Source organism: Cupressus sempervirens, chromosome 4 (genome assembly GCF_028749045.1).
Source record: "Cupressus sempervirens isolate cs-2001-9-10 chromosome 4, ASM2874904v1, whole genome shotgun sequence".
NCBI lineage: Eukaryota > Viridiplantae > Streptophyta > Pinopsida > Cupressales > Cupressaceae > Cupressus > Cupressus sempervirens.
Window position 1 is genome coordinate 487,433,145 of NC_143121.1, and position 22,176 is coordinate 487,455,320.

The 22,176-nt window shown below is 37.4% G+C and overlaps 1 protein-coding gene across 2 annotated transcripts in view; it reads left to right on the plus strand.

Moving 5' to 3' along the window:
• LOC149562075 (uncharacterized) overlaps nt 1-22,176 on the plus strand; it is a 70,623-nt gene that overhangs the window by 46,016 nt on the left and 2,431 nt on the right. For both annotated transcript variants that reach the window (XM_089825612.1, XM_089825613.1), the window contains exons 8-9: nt 5,095-5,205; nt 5,369-5,511. In XM_089825612.1, coding sequence (XP_089681738.1) covers nt 5,095-5,205; nt 5,369-5,511 — 254 coding nt within the window. The remainder of the gene's footprint in view (nt 1-5,094; nt 5,206-5,368; nt 5,512-22,176) is intronic.

The window sequence follows — 22,176 nt, forward strand, 5'->3', positions numbered from 1 at the left end:
ACCATAATATCAGTAAAGCAATAGTGAGTTTCATTCATATAGGCTTGAATTGCATTTTGAACTTTATTTGTCCCGTCATTAAGATGCTGTCATAGAAACCCTGAAGATCATCATTCACACATTAGTGCAATCAACTAAGCAAGAATCTTGTCACTGAACCTAATAGATACCATATATATATATATATATATATGGCCTTCATCATTCACACATTTATGCAATCAACAGAGTCTTGTCACGAAAACTTAATAGAAATCCTAAGAACCATTACTTTTGAAAGAAATACATATATTTTTTGATTGATAAGTCCAAGACTTTTGGGCCAGCCTGGACTAGTGGAGGCCAGAAGATGGATTTTTTTCCCCTCCATCTCAATGTAGATCTCATGAGACACTTGGAATACATTCATTCAATCAACTAAGCAATAATCTTATCACAAAGTTCATAGAAACCCTATGTATCTTTACTTATGTATGTATGTATGTATGTATGTATGTATGACACATTTGTATAATCAACAAAGGAAGAGTCTTGTCATAAAACTTGATATAAATTTCAAGAATCATTACTCATGAAAGAAATATATATATTTTTTGATAGGATAGGCCAAGACTCTTGGGCTGGCCTAGACTAGTGGAGGTCACAAGGTGGACTTGCTCCCCTCCACTGCAATATAGATCTCAATTGTATTCATGCATATTTGGACCGGTCTATGGTGTTTTAAGTTTTAACCCTTATAGGGACAAAATAGATACAAATAAGGAAACGATCACAATATTTGTATTTATCAGGTTCAAATAGCAATGAATGAATTAATCCACTTATCCCAATAATAAATTATTTATAGAAAATTAGAAATAATCATAAAGGACGAACTATATAGTATTATAACTTTAAAATCTTTAAATAAAATAGAAATTCTTAAGGATTATGTCATAGACAAAATTGCATTGAAGACACTCATACACTGATGTTCCACTCGATGCAACTTGATCCCAAATAACATATAAAATTTATTGCCCAATAGTTCGATATCCACCAGCTTGTTTCAAAATTCAGTCTTTTGCCATTGAAGAAATTTGATAACATATATGCTTCAGAAATATGCAGAGTTTTTTATATTATATGGAATTGTGTACTGTTTGAATTTTACATTCTCCTATTTATACACAACGAAAAGGCACTATGCCTTTCCCAAAACAATGCATCTTTTCATAACAAATAACCAATCGATAACTCCCTCAATTTTTTGCAAAAAAATAAACTTAAATCGGGCATAAATTAAGTTATATAAGACAAGCAAGGGCTCCTATCATTCGAACTCTCCCTCTTCCATATAGATGTGCACCTCACAAGCGTTGAACCTGACGCAACCAAGAATATCTGACTGGGAATAACTTGACTGCACATTAATCTTCTTAAATCACTATCATTAATGGCACAGTTCTCCCGCTATCATGCATCCATAAACCTGTGCCAGAAAAAGACGTTATTAGGTAATTATTAAAAAATCATTGATAATAAATATCACAGTTTCCCCGCTAACAAAGCCTTGTGAAAGATAGACGTTGAAGTCCCCATTATCATGTGCATGATCCTTTGGAATAGAAAATCTGTGATGTGCCAAACTTCCGATGATGCCTGCTTTTCTCCAGACATTTTTATGCTTGGAAAACAATCTGATCTGTACTGCTGCTACCATATCCCATGTCCCACACACCTGGAACAATATTGTTGACTTGCAACTTTTGAACATCAGATGAAATTGGTATACATCGAGGGGTCCATACTCCATATGGCTCGAGTCTCTTCTTCCATGATATCTGCGAATAATCAGACGCATCTCCTCTGCATCGGTATATGTCTCCAGGCAAGATTATTAGTTTACGTACTCCATACTCCACTCTTCTATTGGAATTGCAGATGAAATTAGAGCCGAGTCGTACCTTTCAGTGAGTTCTGGAAACAAGATGACCCCCTCAAACATGATAGTTTCTTCCTTACAGATATAGAATAGCTTTGCTTTTCTAGAAGAAAAATATATATATTGTGTGCATATGAAATCATCAGACTTGTCTTTGTGGCTGGTTATTCCATCGTTGTCCCCTTCTGATTTTCTTACTGCATAACATTCATATCTGACTCAAACTTTCCAACTCCCAATAACTCCACTTTGGATTAGGATAGGAGTTGCTGCTGTCTGTGCTCATTCCTTTAAATTCATTGTTTGGCATAGGAAGATTAGGTACAATAATTCACTCTGTAAATTCCTATTTTCTGTCATACCTGTGCCAAATATGATTTGGTGATATGCCTCATTATTTTCTCAACAAACTACCCATATTGTACATTCAGAAATTCCCTAATATTATTACAGACTACTATTAAGAGGTACTCTGTTTAGAAGAAGCAAGACAAGTGTTTGATTGAATGCCTGTGAAGATCCAATAAACCAAATGTGATACATAAATGCCACTGCTGTATAGGTGTTTCTTCAGAACATGGTGACTTGTAATGACAACAATTTACAGCTCATCTCATACAAGTACATACTATTTAATACATTAATAGCTTGTGAAGCTGTCATAAAGTTAAGTTTCATATCTTGGACAATATGAAACTAATAAAACTCAAACCAAACCTGCATACCAATAGTTCGATGTTATATCTGTGTGATATTTTGTTTATGATAATACTTTGTAGGAATATGGAGAGGACTAACCTTGAGTAATAATTTGCAAAATAAGAGAATGATAACAATCACAAAGCTAAAAGACTTAGGAAAGTGCACTAATGGAAACTGTTAAAATTTAAGGTTCCATTACTCTCGTGGTTGGAAAGAATCACTATGTAGAGAAGGAAGGTTGTAGTACTTCTAGACAAATTCCTTGTCAAAATGACTAAGTCTAAATGTTCGAAAGCCAAAGTTGTTTCAAGAATTGTTGTTGATTCTAGAAAAACCAAGTACATTGAGGTTGCAGAGCCTTTGGTAGACAAACCAGCTGAGGAGCTTAACTACTCAAATTACAAGTTCACCAAAATTGAACTTGGTAAACAGTCATGGCTGGGATGCTTACAGGATGCCCAAGATGCACTCGCCAATTTGTCGAAGAGCAATTGTGAGCTTTGGGAGAAGAAAAATCAATTGAAGTAGGAGGTTGCTTGTCTTAATGAGGTCATCAATCAACAGTCTTCACAGCCTACAATCTCACACCTCAGACAACTCAGGAGAATCAGAGAGCCGAAGTAGCCAAGGCTTGGTTTGAAGAAGTGATCTTTGAAGGAGTTCAATCCATCAAGGATGTCGTCAATGTTCTTGAACATATCAGAGGTGTTGAGCAGATACTACATGATATGATTGCCTCTTTAAATCAAGAAATCAATACCTTGAAATAAATTTTTGGTATTTGGGATCAAATTGCAAATGTTCACCTAGATACCTTGATTGCATGTAACGTCATCCCATCTTTTGATATGCTCTATGGATATCGGGGACTCATGGGTCATAAGGAGGAGGTACTTCGAAAACTTTTGACAAAGCTACATTGAGCCTTAGAAGGCTGTCAATCAATGGAAACAAAGATCATGTGCGATCTGGAGCAATTGTGATGCAATGTCCTTGCTGAACATGACAACCTGTTCACAGAATAAGAAATGACCTCATAGTATATTGATAGAGTCAGTGCTGATCTTGATTCTGAAGAATTTGGATCATAAACGATGAACAAGTTCACTACGTACAAATCTGTAGCAAAATACTTGTGGGATTCTTTTGCAGAAAACTACAAAATTGTAAAATCAGCACACATGAATGCAATCAGAATTGAAGCTATTTCAAAGATAATGGAGATCCTAGATCTTCCTATAGTTCATAATGGCGATTAGACCTTTTCTTGATCGCTGTCTAAGATTCTTGATTGGTGCATATATTGGTTCTTTTTTATTTTGGGGATCACATAGGAACATCACAGGGGCCTCCAGAAAAAAATCAGCAGTCTGATCGGATGGGGTCATCTCACAGAGGACACTGAGATGGGTTTGGTTTCTTAATATGGTTGTAATTGGCCAAACACGCCAATAAAGCTTCGTAAGGACTTAAACATCCAAACCTTTGTATTTTGATTCTTAAACTTCCAATTTCTTGCTAATGGCCAATGCAATTCAACATATCTCAGACAAGAAATCACACAAAAGTAGTAATCAACAAAAATAAGTCCTCCCTTTTCCTCTCAGATTATACTTAACATGACTGAGTAACATCTAGAAAAATTATCCACACATGAGCTTTTTCATAGTCCCTTACTCTAGGCAAACATTTTCTTTATTGTAAGTAGACAAGAACAGTTTTGAGACCCTGGACGCTGTTATACTTTCACAGTAGCCCTAGTAGTAACTTGTGTCATAAGAAAGTGTTGGATGTGACTTCAGGGTCAGCAAGTGGACAGAAAAAGCCAAAAAGTACAGTAGACCATGCATTAAAGTCATCCTCAAAAGGTGGTGTAACATGAGTAGCAAAAGTGTAAGGTTGTATACTTTTCCTCTGTACAATTGTATATTGCTTTTTTTGTGGTGATTGTGTTTAAGGAAACGTACATCTTCCTGAGAGTGTATGAGGGGAACCTTTTGTTGGAAATAATGAATGGAGCGATTGCTCAGCATCATTTCTTGTTGACCGGGCCTACTTTTGGTTATCCATAGAAGGTTGAAAGAGATCATTGAAAGATAGTTGGTAAGTGAGAAACTTGATCTTCTTGTTCTTATATATCAAAGATGGGGTCAATAATGCAAGTGCTAGTAAGTTCACATAATAGATAAAAAAATGTGAAACCCTTTTAAAAACAACCTAAAACACATGTCAAGCAAGGTGATGCACGGCTTATACAGTGCTTGAGTGAAAAATATTGCACTTCCACATGCCAATTAAATATCAGTTCGTTTATTTTTTACCAGTCATGTGAGATGTTCTATTTTGAGAAGCAATATATGTAATAAGTATGAAGATAGATTTCTTTCAATCTTTTGAAATTTTATCTGCTGTTCTATATAAGTTTTAAATGATCTCTGTTCAGCTCCTAATAGTTCTTTTCTTATCAGTTAAAAAGTTTAAAAATTCAAAATTCATCTCTTCTACAAAGGGAAAAGGAGCTTCTGTGCAGTCTTGGTTCACAAGAAAGTCTTCAGAAAGAAGTGCAACATTTACAGACAGTATGTACATCTTTTAATCGTGCACTTAACTTAGAGCATCAAATAAAAGAAAAACAACAATGCATGATCATATTGTGATTCAAAGAATAACTGCAGAGTTTTAAGAGTTAAAAGAATGATCATTTCTTATGCTGTGGTATGACATGAGGTGCTTCCTGTACAGGTCAATGCACAGCTTGAGAGCACAATCTCTAAGTTTAAAGAACCTTTAAACAGTGAAAAGGCTGAAGAGAGGATTCTTGCTTTGGAGAAAGAGCTGGCAGATGCTTTAGATATAAATGAGACTTACAGAAAACAACTCCAGAGGTGAGAATTAAAGATCCAGATGCAAATTATTGAGTTTTAGTTTCTTTGAACAATGATCCTACATAAAATCTTAAGACATGATTTAACTTTTTTGAGACCGTCACTGGTGTAAAGTCTCCGTGAAAACATTGCAGTCTCACATATGATATTATTTTAAGCTAATCTCTCTCTCTCTAATGGCATTATGCAATTTTGTTCCTTGTATATCATGAGCATGCTGATTTGAGAATGTTTTCAGTTTCAATTTGAGTTAAGATCACCAATCAATTTTTATTATGTTTGTGTAAAGTAAATATCTTCATTATGCAACTGTTAATAGAAGTGTCATCCCAAATTAGCACTTTCATTTACCATTGCTCCAGCTAAGCAAATTTATTTATTTATCTGTGTTTATCCTTACACAACAAATTTGTATGCAACTGCAACTTATGCTGTTCAAAATGATGACATTACCAAAGAATATTTGTGACCAAGGGAGAGACCAAGACTGTCATAAAATGGCATCATTAAACTTGTCTCTTACAACCACTCTAATTTGCCATCTACTTTAATTAAGCAAGATTGGCATTTACGAAGTTATTCTTTGTTCAATATTTTCACTACGAATTTCTTAATAACAACTTGGTAGTGTTTGATGTTTCTAAATTATAACACTTAGCCGCAAACTATATTGACAGAGATCTGGTTAAAGTTTTTCCCCTCAATTAGGCTGTCCAATTGAGACAAGTCCACACCATTGCCCTACTATTTTTCTGCGTAGCATATCTATTTCTGTGTAGCTTAATAAACATTTGTCCAGATGTCCATTAAAGTGGCCTGTTCTCAAGTACTGCCCATTGTGAGATCACTAGTGTTGAAATTTGGTGATTAGGTTGAATTTTGTGTGTCATCATCTCATTTAGTGACTTAATCTTCAAACATGTTTGTAAAATCTTGTGAGTCAAAATATGCGGCTGTAAAGTCAAAAACATATTTAAAAAATTGAAATGTAGAAAAAGCATGCCTAGTAAACCCCAACTACCTATTTTCCTAAGTTGCGGGTTTGGATTCGGGTCCAATATTCGTTCTTTTTTTTTGGCATGGGTTTGAATTCGTTTTGTGTTTTTAAAAATATATATTATAAATTCAAATATAAATATAAATGTGTGTACACAACACACACACACACACACACACACCCCACTATGCTAATATTAAAACATCAAAGAAAAATACACCACCATATATATATATATATAAACTTTGTAGTCCAAATGACACAACAAAATGCCAAAATATGCCACCATATCAATGTTTCAGTTAAAAAGATAACAATGTCAACATTAACATTCAGACATCACTGATTAAATATTATCAAACATATCATCATCATCTGGCTGTGGCAAATCAGAAGCATAAATAGTGCCATCGGAATTGGTACTAGCAATGATAGTCCCACGAGCTACCTCAGTATCACTAGATAGATCGTGATCATCGTCATCAATTGCAAGTGCATCAAGGCAAGCAATGCAATCTTCTAACTCCACATGCTTTGGTTCAACATCCCAATGCTTTGCCTCCCCTTTTTGTAGGTGTTGTCTTTGTGTTATGAGTCTCAAGTTTGAATGCACACAAACCAAGTTTTCCGCCTTCTTGGAATGCAGTCTATTGTGTTTTATTGAGTGGATGGAGGAGTATTTTCTCTAGTTCCTCTCGGATGATGATAAACTAGCAACCTATCTGGATTTTCAATTATGAAATTAGAGAGTTAAAGAGCTTTGACTAAACAAATAAAAAATATAAATTCAATATTCAATGTTCAATGTTCATCAACAAGTTACAAGAATTCAGAATTCAGAATCTTAAGAGTTAAGAATTTGTTATAAAATTTTGATAGCAAGAGGTTCTAGGTGTTGGTACATTTCTGTACGGAAGTACTGCCATTTATGAGCATCGGCATTGTTCTTGTCTTCAAGAGCCTCAAGACCACAATTATTGGTGCTTGTGAAACTTATGAATTCAGTCCTCACCATAGGCCGTATGTGTTTGGGATAGAGACTACTCGTGACCAACTTCAGGATCTCTATATGGGGCAACTCAAGTGCTACACTTCTTGAGGAATGATTGGCTATAGTACTTGGGGCTCAATGCAAAGGCAAGTAGATGCAAAGGGGTAGTCATTTTGGTACACCTCTCCACATGGTTTTTTGTAGTTCCTTGAAGAATGTTTCTTCAAGATCTCGGTCTTTCTCATTTATGATTTTTTTCATATCCTAAATCATGAAGTCCATGCTATTATATACGTCACCCAAAGAAGGCCCATCCATGTCAATTTATTGGATTATGCTCAATAGAGGCTCAGTTTACCTCAAGAGGTACTCAAGAATATCCCACCAAGTGTCATCTACTATCATTGCCTTAATGGTAGCTGCCCTTGTACTACTAGATTGCATCCATATGCTCCAATTAGCACTGATTACCATTCTAGACAATGTCTCATGAGCCTTCACAACACGTCTCAAAATAATAGTGTTGGAGGCAACACAGGTTGTAGTAACCTATTTCAAAATCAAAACAATAATAAATTAAAATAAAAAACATAGAAAGTTTACTAAACTAATGTCTAAAACATTTTTAAAGTGTAAATAATTTAACCCACTTTCAAGAGCTCCAATCATGAGAATGTCTAAATAGGGCTTGCGCCATATGGTGGTTTGTGATGAACATTTAGATCTTTTTGGCATCTTCAAACATTTTTTTGATCCACTCAATTTTCTTGCCAATTTTTTGCAGCATTTGGTTGAGTTAGTGGACAGCACAAGGTGTCCAAAAAATCTGTTGGAGCACTCCTCAACCAGTAACCCGGCAAACCTACAATTTTTGGCATTGTCTATTATTACTTGAACAACTTTTTCAGGGTCAACTTGCTCAATGGCTTGGATGAGAATATTTGCAATAAAGGGACCGTCCTTCACTTCCCCTCCAAAATCAACAATTCTCAAAGATATTGCACCTCTTGTCGATACTGCAATAACATTGAGCAAAGAACAATTTCTTTTATCTTTCCATCCTTTAGATACTACGGACAAACCTGCCTTGATCCATGAATCCTTGACTCTTTGCTAAATAAAGTGGACAGCTTCTCATAACCCCCTAGGAGCTTCATTAATTTATCTCACAATTTTTTGCAAATACAGCGAGCAAACAAATTGAAATGTCAATCCATTTGCATAGATGCATCTTGCTATGTCTTGATGGACAATGTCTCTAGCCTCATTCTGAAATGACATTTTCCAAGGGCCCCTTTGCTCTCTTATTTGTCATTGGTTCTTGAGGAACATGCGAAATGGATGGCCTTGTGCGGGTTGTTCACTAGAAGTGGAAACTAAGGCCATAGATGCTTTTTTAGTTTTACTTCTAGACCTTTGCAAAGGATGAATGATTGGATTCCTAGGTGCTTCATCTGCTTGTTTTTGCTCTTGAATACATTTGTTCACATTATGGTTTGAAAGAAGGGTTTAAACTTTAAGGTATAGGCCGCCCTACAACTCTTGGCTGGCTTGTACAAAACTTAATGGCTTTTTGAGGGAAAGCACAAATGTGCTTTCACTTTACTATAAGAGCTACTATATTCTTCTTTATTCCACCTGGCATTTGCTGAACCATTTCCACATGTTTCCATAGTGGATATCCAATTTTTTTTTTGAGCTGTGAGTTCCTAGTGCTAGAAGTGCTTTCCATTCTTTGAATCTATAAACAACAACAAAGCCACAAGACAAAATGAAAAAAGAAAATAAAATTAAAACGTTTATTTCATTTTGTTAAAAAAATGCAAAGAAAATTTTAAAAAACAAACAAAATCAACAAAACCATACCTTTTTTGTTGAAATCTTCCTCTTCAATGTCTTTGAGGAGTTCTCCACATTCGCAACCATGTAGGAATAGCTCACAAACAAGCTTACAACATTCAACACTCCTTGAGCAATGGTGACCAAACAAGAAAGTTTAGCAATGGAGGCACAAAGTTTTCTTTTTCATTCACAAATGCACAAATGCCATAGAAAGCATCTTTTTTGGCCTTTTTAGTGGTCTCTTTCAGGGTTGGAGGGTTGAATAGACCAAATTACGCAACAAAAAACTTTTGAAAAGTTAAACAAACTCATTTTGCCCAAAGCTGGCCTGGGTTCCACTGTTGGGTTTTAAATTCGCATGAAATTTACCTAAATTCGGCCTGGGTCTGTCTAACAGACTTTGGGCCGAATGTTTGGAACCTATGACATAATTTGCAAAGATTTTGAATCAAATTCAAATTAGGTATGAACTGAACCCAACTTCCAGCTACGAAATTGACAAACATTCCTTTTTTCACAAAAGAGAAAAAAAAAGGCAAAAAATTACTGAATTTTCTCACTCTAAAAAGAAAATGTGCATTTAGCATTCCCAGGCCACTTTTTTCCCGAAAGCAAAATAAAGGCAATAGATTTTATTTTTCCTATAATTCTAAAGGAAAAAGTGCAAATTATGTTAAAGAATAAAAACCATTTTTTGTTCTTCTCACTAAAAATCCTCAAAACCATTATTCTTGAGCTTTTGAATTTTCCTATTCCCCCCCTTTCTCTCACAATTCCTCAAAGTAAGAGAGTAATGCAGATTTTCATCCCCTTCTCTTCGTCCTTTCACAAGCAACTTTTAGAAGGCAGAAAGAATAGAAAGTAAGAATAGCATACCTAGAGTACTTTCAAAGTCAATATTATTGAATACCAGTGCACATCCTACAAGATAAATTTATGATACATTTTAATTATATTTATTTCCATAACAATTTTTCCTTGACACATGGGATAAGTAGGAATGGGCAAATTGACCACAAAATTAAATTGATTAAAAATGGAACATAACATTATCATATATGGGATATACAGGTATCACTATGGGATCTACAGGTATCACTGTTCTTATGATTGAAGTCACCATCTAATATGTATTTTGGATGTGAATACAATCCTTGAGACACATTTCATAATCACCATAATGTACACTATAAAATTATAAAATTCATTGTAATGTGTTTTCATTTAATATAGTATGTAGTTGTACAGCAAAGGTTGAGATTTCTGAGAGTTTGGACTGTTTCTGTTCAAGATTGGATGACTAGCATTGTTGTGGGCATCAAGTTTTGAGTGTCCTTCCTTCTGTAGCAGTTTTTCTCAGGTCAACAAAGGAAATGAATCTGTTGTTTTTTAACCTAACTTGATTAAATGTGCTTCAAGAAAACCATGTTTCAGAAAACAAAAATTGAAATAATCCCAGGTAAAGACTGCAGGTTAGCTTTAGGAAAATTCAACAGTTGCCTGGAATACACAGTGGGACAGAGCTGCAAATCCAGTAATAGAATGCATGAGAAACACATTAATTCAAAGTAAACAAAGTACCTGCCTAATCCTGTACACATTTAGCTTAGAATTTGCATGGCAAAGTGAATTATCAGCAGTAGATTAATTTGTAATACAGAATGAGGCAATAGCATACAAATACAAAAAATCTGGTTGAGATACAACATATGCCGTAAGCTCTTCACTGGGCCATTCTCACACTTAGGAACTACCAATTTCCCCCAATTAGACCAAAAGAATCTTTATGCTTCCAAAAGATGCATTCCAAGAAATGAGTGCAATCAGCTTTTTATATAATTGGAGAATAGGAAAGATAAGGGAAAATTCAGTTGCAGTTATATTCCTTGAGTTCTTGACTGATGATCGACTTTGATATGTTGTATTAACTACATGCATGCAACCCTGATCATCTGCTAACTGATATGATATTAGGGATGGTAATGGAACACTAACAATATGCTAACTGATGTTGACTTGACTTGTCAAAATCAGATTATGCGTGACCTGGATATCCTTATCTTAGTCATAGTGAAGTGCCTCGCAGCCAATACCGTCTGAAATTTTCAATCTTGCAAATTTTGTTTTCTCTATTCCAAAGGGTCTCGGTTTGTTGCAAGATTGCTTCTCTAAATGTGATCAGTTCCTCAGCATGCATTGCAATGTTATGTTCTACAAGACATTAGGGCATTTTCATGAGGTATCTGTAATGTCCCAGGTATATACTCTCACCATACCAAATTTCTCATTCTCATTCATAATTGAATGTGATGCTTGAAGCTTAAGAGTTGGTGTTGTATTAATGAGTAAGAGAGGCTTGTAGCATTTGAAATTAACTCGCCATATACAAGGAAATGCTTTTGAATTGCATGTCTTGTTGAAATTCAAGCATTAGTTGGTCTGTGAGTATTTTTAAATATGAAGGTAATAACAGCTTGAATTACTTTCTTTTCCAACATGATCTTAGTAAGAAGGCAAAGTGAATAAACAAAATTCATCTTATGATTTTGAAATCGATTATTATAAGGACCAAAAGATTGTGGTAGCTGATTCTCTTTTCATTTCAGGCCTTAATGCTATCTTGGTGTCCCTACCTGACTAGGATTATGAAATTGAAGAAGAGTAATCAAAAGATTATGGATTGATTGCATTATTAGAAGATCAGCAAGAAGTATCCACAAGGATGATAGACATAAATTAACGGAGTTGGGTATTATGATAATGGGATAAAACTTAGGTCAAAATTCAAATCTAAAGTCAAAGCTGAAAACCTCTCTTTTGCTGTTAGCAGCATACACCAGAGTTTTTGAAGCCTACACATGTATTAGAAAGACACACAAGTGGGATAGTTTAAAGGGTGACTTGCAACTCTTTTATCAGTTAGCATTCCTCTTTCCTTCCCAAATGAAAAATAGGAGTCCATGAGTATGGATTTCCCTATAAGATAATCCAAATTCAATGGTAAGGATTGTTTTATTTAGTTGTTGGTCAACCAATCAGATATTCTCATTTCATTGCAATTGATTATACTTTTAAAGTTCATCAAAGAAGGTCTTTTAAAAAAGATTTGTTAACTACACGTGTCACTGGAGATTGATTCTAATTGCTAGGCACAAAGCTGGCAGTTCTTTTAATGGAGGAAATTTTCAAGCCACACTTGAAACCAAGATTCATAGTCAGTGACCATGATCCAAGTTTGTCAGAAATCTGTAGAAAGAGATTTTTGGTATTACTTGTACCTTTCTGTTCTTTAACACCTACCATCCTCAGATTGAAGGTCGATTGATAGTTGATAATGACCTTTCTTCATAACTGCTTAGCTGATTTGCAAAGTAATTGCCTCAGGTGGTTGCACAGTTGCACTTATCTGAGAATGGATTGAGCCATCTACTAGACATCTATGGATGCCTCTGTTCAAGGCATTCTGTAGTTATGGCCCACCTTCATTGACTACTTATAAACTACAAGAGAAACCAGTTATGGCCCGCCTTCATTGATTATTATTAAACTACAAGAGAAATCAAGGTTCAGCGGTACAGGATATCATTTTAGAGAGCCCACAATTTTGTAGACTAGGAAAATCTGAAGATGGTATACAATTGGATGAAGGTCTAATTGGATTGGAACTACTTTGAGAGAGACATTAAGCGGGAGTTAAAGTTGCTCTCTAGCTTCACCCCTACAAGCAAACATCCCACAAGAAAAGTTTTTCCAGAAACAATTGTCACCCAAATATGATGGGTCCTTCAACATTATTTCAAAGATGGGGTGGATAGCACACACTCCAATTAGCTCCATTACCCTAAATTCGTAATGCATTCAATGTCTCATGTCTGAAGAGACCCTATGAATAACAATTGCAAGCTTCTCCAACCCTACCCTAACAGTATTCTGAAGGAAACTGACATCAATTTCTAATCAGATTCGTGCAATCCAAGAAAGATAGTATAAAACAAAGTATTTACAGGTACCCAATTCAATGGAAGGATTTTCTTGTTGAAGATGGGTGCCAAAATACAGATATATAGTACTTTAATCATGGAATTTCTTTCTTAGGGTAGAAAATTGTTAGGTAGATGCTCTTGGAAAGGAAAATTAGTGCAAGTAGGATCCCTTGGAGTTTCCTTCTGATAGTTCCCCTTATAGTTTTGACATAATCATCAACAGTTTGGAAAAGCAGTTTATTGTGGCGCTGAAAGTGCATGCTCTTGTTATTTTTTGAGTTTCCTAGAGGCTAATGGCTTTTATCTAAGATCGGCTAGCTATAATGCCCCAACTTATCTCTAAATTTTCTGCATTTTGACAACATATAAAGGTACTAGGGATGCTGATTTACTTGCTTTGGCTGAAATTTCCAATAAAGTTTACAATTTATACTTTAGTGATTTTGGATTGCTTTGGAAATGCAATTTCAGGATTCCCTGTGAGGGTTTTAATATTTGCAATCTGTTCAGAAAGTTTCAATTGTTGTCTCGGTATTCTGGTAAACCCTGCTTATAGATGGATAGTTATGTTTACTTTCTTTTGTGGCTTGTAAGCAGTTTGTGTTAGCATTGTTGGGCGCATAAAGCAGTGTTTCTGCATTGAAAATTTAAAGGTCACCGTGGGTGGGAAAATGAAAGATTAGGAGTTCCAATCCCTTGCCAAGAAACTCAAATCTCTGATTTAATATATTAAAACATATTTATATGTGCAAGAAGTAAATGATTCGATAATGTGCTTACACAAGTGTATTCAACAAGAAACTTTGGTTCCTATATAAAATCAGAACATGTACATGGTAGTTGCTGATAATGTGATGTACTGAATGATGGAAGTCACCTGAGGGCAAATACCTGACAAAAATGTACTCGAGGGCAATGTACCCAAGAGCAAGTACCTGAGGGCAAATACCCGACAGAAATGTACCCGAGGGTAAGTATCTGACGGCAATGTACCTGAGGGAAAATACTCGATGGTAAATCCCTTTGACACCTTTGACCTTCAACTGTTGTCTCCCTTTGACACTCGGCATGCTTCGGCTCTCAACACCCTTTAACTCCCTTTGTCACTTAACCTACGACACCTTTTGACATTCAACAATTGAAAGTAAGATTATTTATCTTCAGATTTCTGTGATCTATAGGCAGTTTTGTTCTTTGATACAACGCATGAATATTGTTGATATGCATAATGTATTTGTCCAAATTGTACACCAACACTGATAAATAGCTAGATCTTTGATTATACAAGTCTGACGATGAAGTACAAGGTGTAATATCTGAAGCCATATCTCCAGTGATAGACTCCGGCAAAGAATGACGCCCAGCGAAACTGCAAATACAGAACAGGGAGAGTCGTGCACCTCCAAAACTGCAAACAAAGACTCAATTTCAACTGAAATCGCAAATAAACAAGAAATATAAACTCTACGATGATCTCCTATGATGCCAGCCACCTCCTTATAAAGATCTCCAAGAAGTATCTGGAAGGTTACAATGGGCTAACAACATTTTAATTATTATTAATTGTTTTTACCCCCTTCAATTAATAATTAAATTATCAATTAAATAAGCCCTTATAATATTATTTAAGTTTCAGGATCACTTAAATAATGAAATAAATTAAGACACACTATAAAAATTAGGGACACTACAGATAACTTACTGTGGATTTGATATTCATTAAGAAATATTAACTTGTTATCAGTGGAGGCAAATTGAAGTACTGGTAAAAATATAGAGCAATTAATAGCAACATATACTAAGCCAAAAAGGAGTATTGTGCTGACTCAGCACATGGATGTATACAATTACTCTAGCGTTCTTTACAAAGGATTCTGAAGTAAATAAATGAACTTGGATAGATTAACAAAAAAAATTCAAATTTCATCTAAAAAGTGCACAGGGAGGATCATTAGGCAGAAGAGCTCAGAAGTTTATCACAGATAAATAAAATTTCTGAAAATTTACTTAATGGTTGGGGCCAGTAAATTGTTCTCTCAAACCCTGTTAACTAGAATCTTTAATTAAAATGCTTGGTATGAATCCAGATGTTTATATAAACAAATGCAAATTAGTCTGTTTCAGCCTTTACAAAGTGTATAATCTTTGGAGATGCAAAGTGTTCTATTATCTCTTGCACATGTTTGTGCTAGGATATTAATAGCAGATGAGACGATTATACAAGTGGGATATTTATTGTGTTGATTCTTGAGGAAATTTCAGATCTGACCAAAAGGTTACTGCTATGAAGTTACAAGCAGCTTATGTCAAAGTCTTGATTAAGAGACGTAATATAGAGATGAAAACTATGCATATAAGAGTTCTTACTTTTATAAAGTATTTGATTCTTTTCTGCATATCTTATCCAGATGCCCCTATTTTCTGAAGTGCATTGTTGTCTATTAGTTTCCTAGATTAAGGTACAAAAAATACCATTATATAGGATCTTGTAACAACGTTGCCAATTGCAATTTTGAAAATGGCACGTGGGGAGGGAGTAGGAGTTGGAGCGATAAATGGCAAGATTGGAAATTTGAATTCCGCATCAGGCAGCTCTGTACAGGATGGAGCAGGGAAGGGTTCTGGGGCCTGCCAAGGGGAGGAGGAACAAGGGGATAAACTTGCCTCTTGGAATGAGAGCCCACGTGTTTCAAGACAGGAGCCTAGGAAGGATGCTTTGCGACCAGGGTGGACTATGCCAGGCTTGCACTCTGCTCGGAAAGTCCTCGATGTCGTTATGACTGGTTGGTGGTCCTCTCTTTTTGGTATCAAACCCACAAGTAAGTCTTCCTTCTCGGAGATAAAGGATGTTTCGGATAAGGAAAAAGGGAAATATGCTATATAGATTCCTGACGAACTTGTAGACCATAATATTGCTACAATGGCTTCTTCTCTGGTTGGGAAGTTCATTGGTCCAAGGCCAAATATAAATATTGTACGACCATATGCTAGAAACAAATGGGACTTGAAAGGTCATGTTGAGATTGCGGCTATGGCCAAGGGATTCCTTACCTTCGAGTTCTCTTGCATGAAAGATCTCACGAGGATCCTCTGCGCAAGATCTTGGTCTTTCGGCCGATCCACCCTTGCTTTGCAGAAATGGACATCCCAACTGGATCTTAATGACTCTTTTGTTGTTCAAGCTCTTGTTTGGGTCCGTCTTCTTGAACTTCCAATGGAGTTTTGGTATGAGGATGTTTTTGACGCCATAGCAAAATCTTTTGGGGGCTGCTATCCATTGATCCCATTACAGTGTCAGGAAGCCGATTAACGTATGCAAGGATCTGCACTAGGGTTAGGGAGGGTAGAGATATGCTGGAGGTTGTGTATCTTCACTCCAAATTGGGTACGCACATTCAAAAATTGGATTTCGAAAGTGTCCCTTTTGCGTGCTTTCATTGTAAGAAAGCAAGCCATGTGGCTAAGTTATGCCCTAGATTTATGGAGAAAGCTAGGAAACAAGCGTAGAATAGGAATAAGGCCAAGGGTACTTCCAAAGATAAAACTAAGCACTCCAATGAGGGAGAAAAGGTATGGCAATAGAAGGAAATGGTGAATTAGGAAGGAGGGCCCAAGCAACAACAGGTGGACCAGGTGGGTGCCTTGCCTTCGACCATTGTTGAGGTCCACAGGGTAGATTCTGGAGGAATCACCATTAAGGAAGTTGAAACTTTGCAACCTTTGGTAGCTGAGTAGTGGGCTACTGATGAGGTTAGCACCAAGGTAGCTCCCCTGGTAAGCGATGCTAAGGTTCTTTCTATCCCTCTGAATGTGATGGAAGTTACTTGTATGGGGGATCTTCTATCTGGGGAGCAAGGGATTCTTGATATATCTCAGGTACCGGATTCCCAGGCTCTTGTTGGAGGCGAGGATACTGATCAATAGTGTGGTCTCTCTCGTAGGGAATCGAGTATTAGCCTTGGCTTGGGGTTAGCTTCTCCAGGGAAGGTTTCAAGAGTGTTGGATTTGGTTAGAGCTTCTTTGCCAGGACAATTAACTAGAATGGAGGCTCTACTTGCGAGCTGTGTAGATGAATGACAAAGGGAATGGACGATGGTGAGAAAGAAAAATAAGAGTAGAGACCCTTCCCTGATGTCCCTAGTTGCCACTAGGAGCAGAACAAAAGTTGATGTAGGAGCAAAACCTAGAATTCCTGGAAGGAACAACCTCAACCAGAATAGGCAAGAGGAAACTAGAAGGAATTTAGCGGATGGGAGTCAAAAGACCATCCATGAGGCTTGCCTCGCTAAGAAGAGATGAAGGTCATATCCTAGAATATGCATGGGCTAAATGGAGCCCACAAACAAGTGGTTCTCAAAAATATGATGAGGGATCATAGACCTGATTTTATGCTCATTCAAGAAACCAAAATGAAAAGGGAGAGTGTGGAGCAAATCTCTTTTAGTAGCAGCATGGAGAGGTTTGCTACGAACTTTGATGGGGCTTCGAGGGGTCTGCTTACTCTTTGCAACTCCAATATTTCCAAGTCTCAAGTCTATATGGTGAAGGTAATATTCTACTCATTCAAGTTTTTAATGTCAAAAACAATGAGCACTGGTATCTTTTGAATGTCTACGCTCCTAATTATAAGAATGGTAGGAGAAACTATTGGGTTAAGATTAGAAATATTTTATCAAGATTCCAAGTGGGCAATTGTATCATTAAGGGGGACTTTAACACCCCCTTAAGGGATGATGAGAAACAGGAGGACCTGGCTCCAGATCTAGAGAGTAAGCAAGACCTCTCTCACTAAATCAATGATTTGGCATTGATGGATGTGGAGCTTCAGGGAGGCTTCTTCACCTGGTCTAATAGAAGAGTGGGAAGGGAGTGCATCCAAGTGCGACTGGACAGGGCTCTTATATCTTTAGATTGGATGAATTCCAACTATTATAATTTATCTCTTTTGGCTCAAACCAGTTCAGATCACTCTCCTATTTCTCTCACTTTGGATCCCATTGCTATTAAATGTAACTTCCCCTTCAGATTCAAATGAATGTGGACTTCCCACCCAGATATCTCCTTCATATTTCAGAGTGGCGGAACATTTACATAGAGGGCACGCCATGTTCAGGGTGTCCAAGAAGCTGAAAAATGTCAAACTCAATATCAAGAAGTGGAATAAGTCGGATTTTGGTAACATATTTCAATCCAAAGCCAAGATTTCAAAGGACCTCAGTATTATTCAAGGTGTTATTCATAAGGAGGGTTATAATGAGGAGAGGCTGGAGGAGGAAAAAATCATTCTTACTGATCTTCACAATATTATTGGGCAAGATGAGGCTTTCTGGAGATAGAGATCAAGAGCTGTCTGGCTTAGAGAGGGGGATCAGAACACTAGATTCTTCCATATCTCCACTCTAAAGCACAAAGTTCATAACAGAATTAGTAGCATCGAAAAGGGGCATGTTGTTTTGGAGGATGAAAAAGATATTGCGGTAGAGGCCATCTCTTTCTTCTCCAATCTTTTGACCAGAGGCCTTAATCTTGAGGATGGGGACCAGCAGGATATTTTAGCCAACATTCCAGTTTTGATCTAGCCTGAACATAACTCCATGATAGAGGCTATTCCTTCCCCTTTGGAAATTGAGTAGGCTCTTCTCTCTCTCTCTCTCTCTCTATCTCTCTCTCTCTCTCTCTCTCTCTCTCTGTCTCTCTCTCTCTCTCCCCCTACAAACAAGTCTCTGGGCCTAGATGGGTTCCTTACTTTCTTCTTTAACTTGTTCTGGGAAGTGATCCATCAAGATGTTATCAAAGCAGTCAAAGAGTTTTTTGGAGCTAAAAGTTTGCTTGAGGAGGTGAATGCTACCTTTTTAGTGCTTATCCCTAAAATGCCAAGGGCGGACTCTATGGATCACTTCAGACCCATCAGCCTCTACAATTCTTTTGATAAGATTATTTCTAAAGTCCTGGCTAATAGGAATTATCAAGATCCTCCCTTTGATTATTGCACCTCACCAGTGTTCCGAGGAGACAAATCCTAGATTCTATTATGATTGTTTATGAAGTCATCCACTCCTTGGAAGAAGGCAAGAGAGAAGGCTTTCTCCTAAAGCTTGACTTGTCCAAGGCTTACGATCAGGTGGACTAGTCTTTTCTCTTTAAGGTCCTCAAAGCCTTTGGGTTTGATCCTAAGCTTTGCAAGCTTATCAACTAGTTGATCTCGACTTCCTCTTTGGCTGTTTTGGTCAATGGATCTCCTTCTGTGTTCGTCAAACCCTCAAGGGGGTTAAGACAAGGTGACCCCCGTTCGCCCATTCTCTTCATTATTTTGGCTGAGTGCTTGGGAAGGATGATTTCTGCCAATAGGATATCTGGGGCTTTGAAAGTCATTAGACCTTCTTCAGGCCCCCTGGTGTTTTCTCACAAACAATTTGTGGACAACACTATTTTGGGGGGCGGGGGGAAGCATCAGTTGGGGAAGCTAGGGTGGTCAAAAAGATATTGAGATCGGACACCAAGGATTCAGGATAGCTTATCAATTGGAATAAGAGCTTTGTCTTCTTCATCAATACTCCGGCTATGAGACAAAGGAAGATAGCTGATATTCTGGGATGTGGCATAGGTAGCCTTCTCTTGACTTATTTGGGTCTCCCTATGGGCCTCAAACCCCCTGATTCTTTCTGGACTAGTCTTATTGATAGGTTTAATAAGAAATTTGGCTGGCTAGAAGGGTATTACCCTTAGCCAAGTTGGCAAAATTCAGTTGGTTAAATCTACTCTTTAGAATCTTCCAAATTATGCGATGAGTCTATTTGGGATTCCCTGCAAATATGCTGACTTATTGGAGAAGATCCATAGGAATTTTCTTTGGTCTGGTTCACAGGAACACAAGAGATTTCCTCTCATTGCCTGGGACAATGTGTGCCTCCCCAAACACTTAGGGGGCTTGGGAATCAGAAGACTGAGACCCTTTTAATAAAGTCCTTCAAGCCAAACAAATTTGTAGAACCTTTTCTAGCAAGGGGTTTGGTGTGATATCATGGAAGATAAATACCTTGGGAGACCTTCCATTAGACAACTGTTCAATGAAGACACCAATCCTAAGGGCTCTTACATCTGGAATGGTATGCTCAAAGCTTTAGAAACGGCCCAAAGCAAGGCAAAATGAAGAGTGGGCAAGGGTATAGAGATAATGTTCTAGCAGGACATTTGGCTTATCCAGGGGCCTCTCCTCAATCTTCCAGCTTTTGATAGATGGGCTAATACTTGCATAGAGAGGTTTGGCAACAAAGTCAACGACCATAGATTAGGCTTAGAATGGGGAGACCTATCCTTAATCTCTGAGGAGCTCAAACCTTGGATGACTATCCTTCACACTATGATCTTGAATGTGAATTTGGACCAGTTAGTGTGGGAGAACACTTCTTCTGGCTTTTACTCGGTGGCCTCGAGGTACCAAGCTTAGTTGAAACAAAATTCCAAACCAATATGGGCAAAGGCTTGGTACCTAGCCTTATTCCTAAACTCACTATTTTTTTTTGGCTTCTCCTCCAGAACATGGTGCTTACTATTGACAATCTCATCAAAAGGGGTCTTTACATTCCTAATAGATGTGTCCTTTGCAAAAATCAGGTTTTTGGGTTAGACTGGTGTGCCCCTGCTACGATTACTAAATTCCTTAGGCAATGGGATGACTCGTGGAAGGGCTTTGCCTCACTTTGGTTGGGGAATATGGAAAGAATGCAATAATCAAATATTCAGGGAAGATAGCTTCCCCGCCAAGATTGTGTCGGGTAAAATTCTTAATGCTCTTTTGGAGAACTACATTTTTTGCAAATGTTCTAACTTGTTTGTAGGAGACACCCGGTGCAGTAATGCCACACAGAAAAGAAGAGAGGAATGTCAATGGACATTGCCCCCTGTGGGATGGCACAAAACAATTTTTGATGGGGCGGCTAAAGGGACCCGAGGCGAGCAAGTAGTGGTGGAGTAATTTGTAATTGCTACGGTTATGGCATAGTTTCAATTGCCTTCCCTATGGGGGCACCGAACCAACCACTTTGCTGAGGCGTGTGCTACCCTTCAAACTACTATGTTAGCCAAGGATATTGGTGTTAAATGCCTTTGGCTTGAGGGGGACTTGAACAACATCATTAAATGTCTAAAAGGCGAGCATCCTCCGTCCTGGTCAATCAAGAATTTGGTGGAAGCGATCAAACAAATCTTGCTCACCTTTGAAAAGGTCCACGTGTCACATGAATATAGAGAGGCTAACTCAGTTTCTGGCTAGATGGCCAATGATGTGGTCAAAAGGGAAATGCCATACAGTTGGATTAACGGTGATGGGATTTCGATGGAAGCAAAAAGCATGATAGAGATTGAGAGACTCCAGGGGAGGACGAGAAATATAAAGAGTAATAATAAAAGGTAATAGTGTCAGAATCACATTAATTTTATTGAGAGCTAAACATGGGCCGAACATGAGTTGTCTTAATTGGGAGGCTTTTTGGCATGCTTTATGGGTGATTGATAAGCTTAATTTCCATTACATTCCCAAGAACAAAGGCAAGCTTTGTTTCGGTGAGTTTTATAAGCAATTAGTTCTTTTTTATCGGAGGTTGTAGAAAATTTATTCTCTAAGCAGCAAGATGGTGGGCGAAAGGCATCGCAAAGGGCCGGAGGACGAGGTGGCCAATTGGAAAAGGCAGTTGAAGGTATGGGAGAAACTGAGGGATGGTGGTATTTCCAAGTTCATTGAGAAATTGCATGGCTGGAAGCCTAAGATAATTGATCTTATGGTCACGTCCTGGAAAGATGAGAAAGTTACGATTGATGGGGTTGATTTCTAGGTAAATGAAGGCGTCATAGTG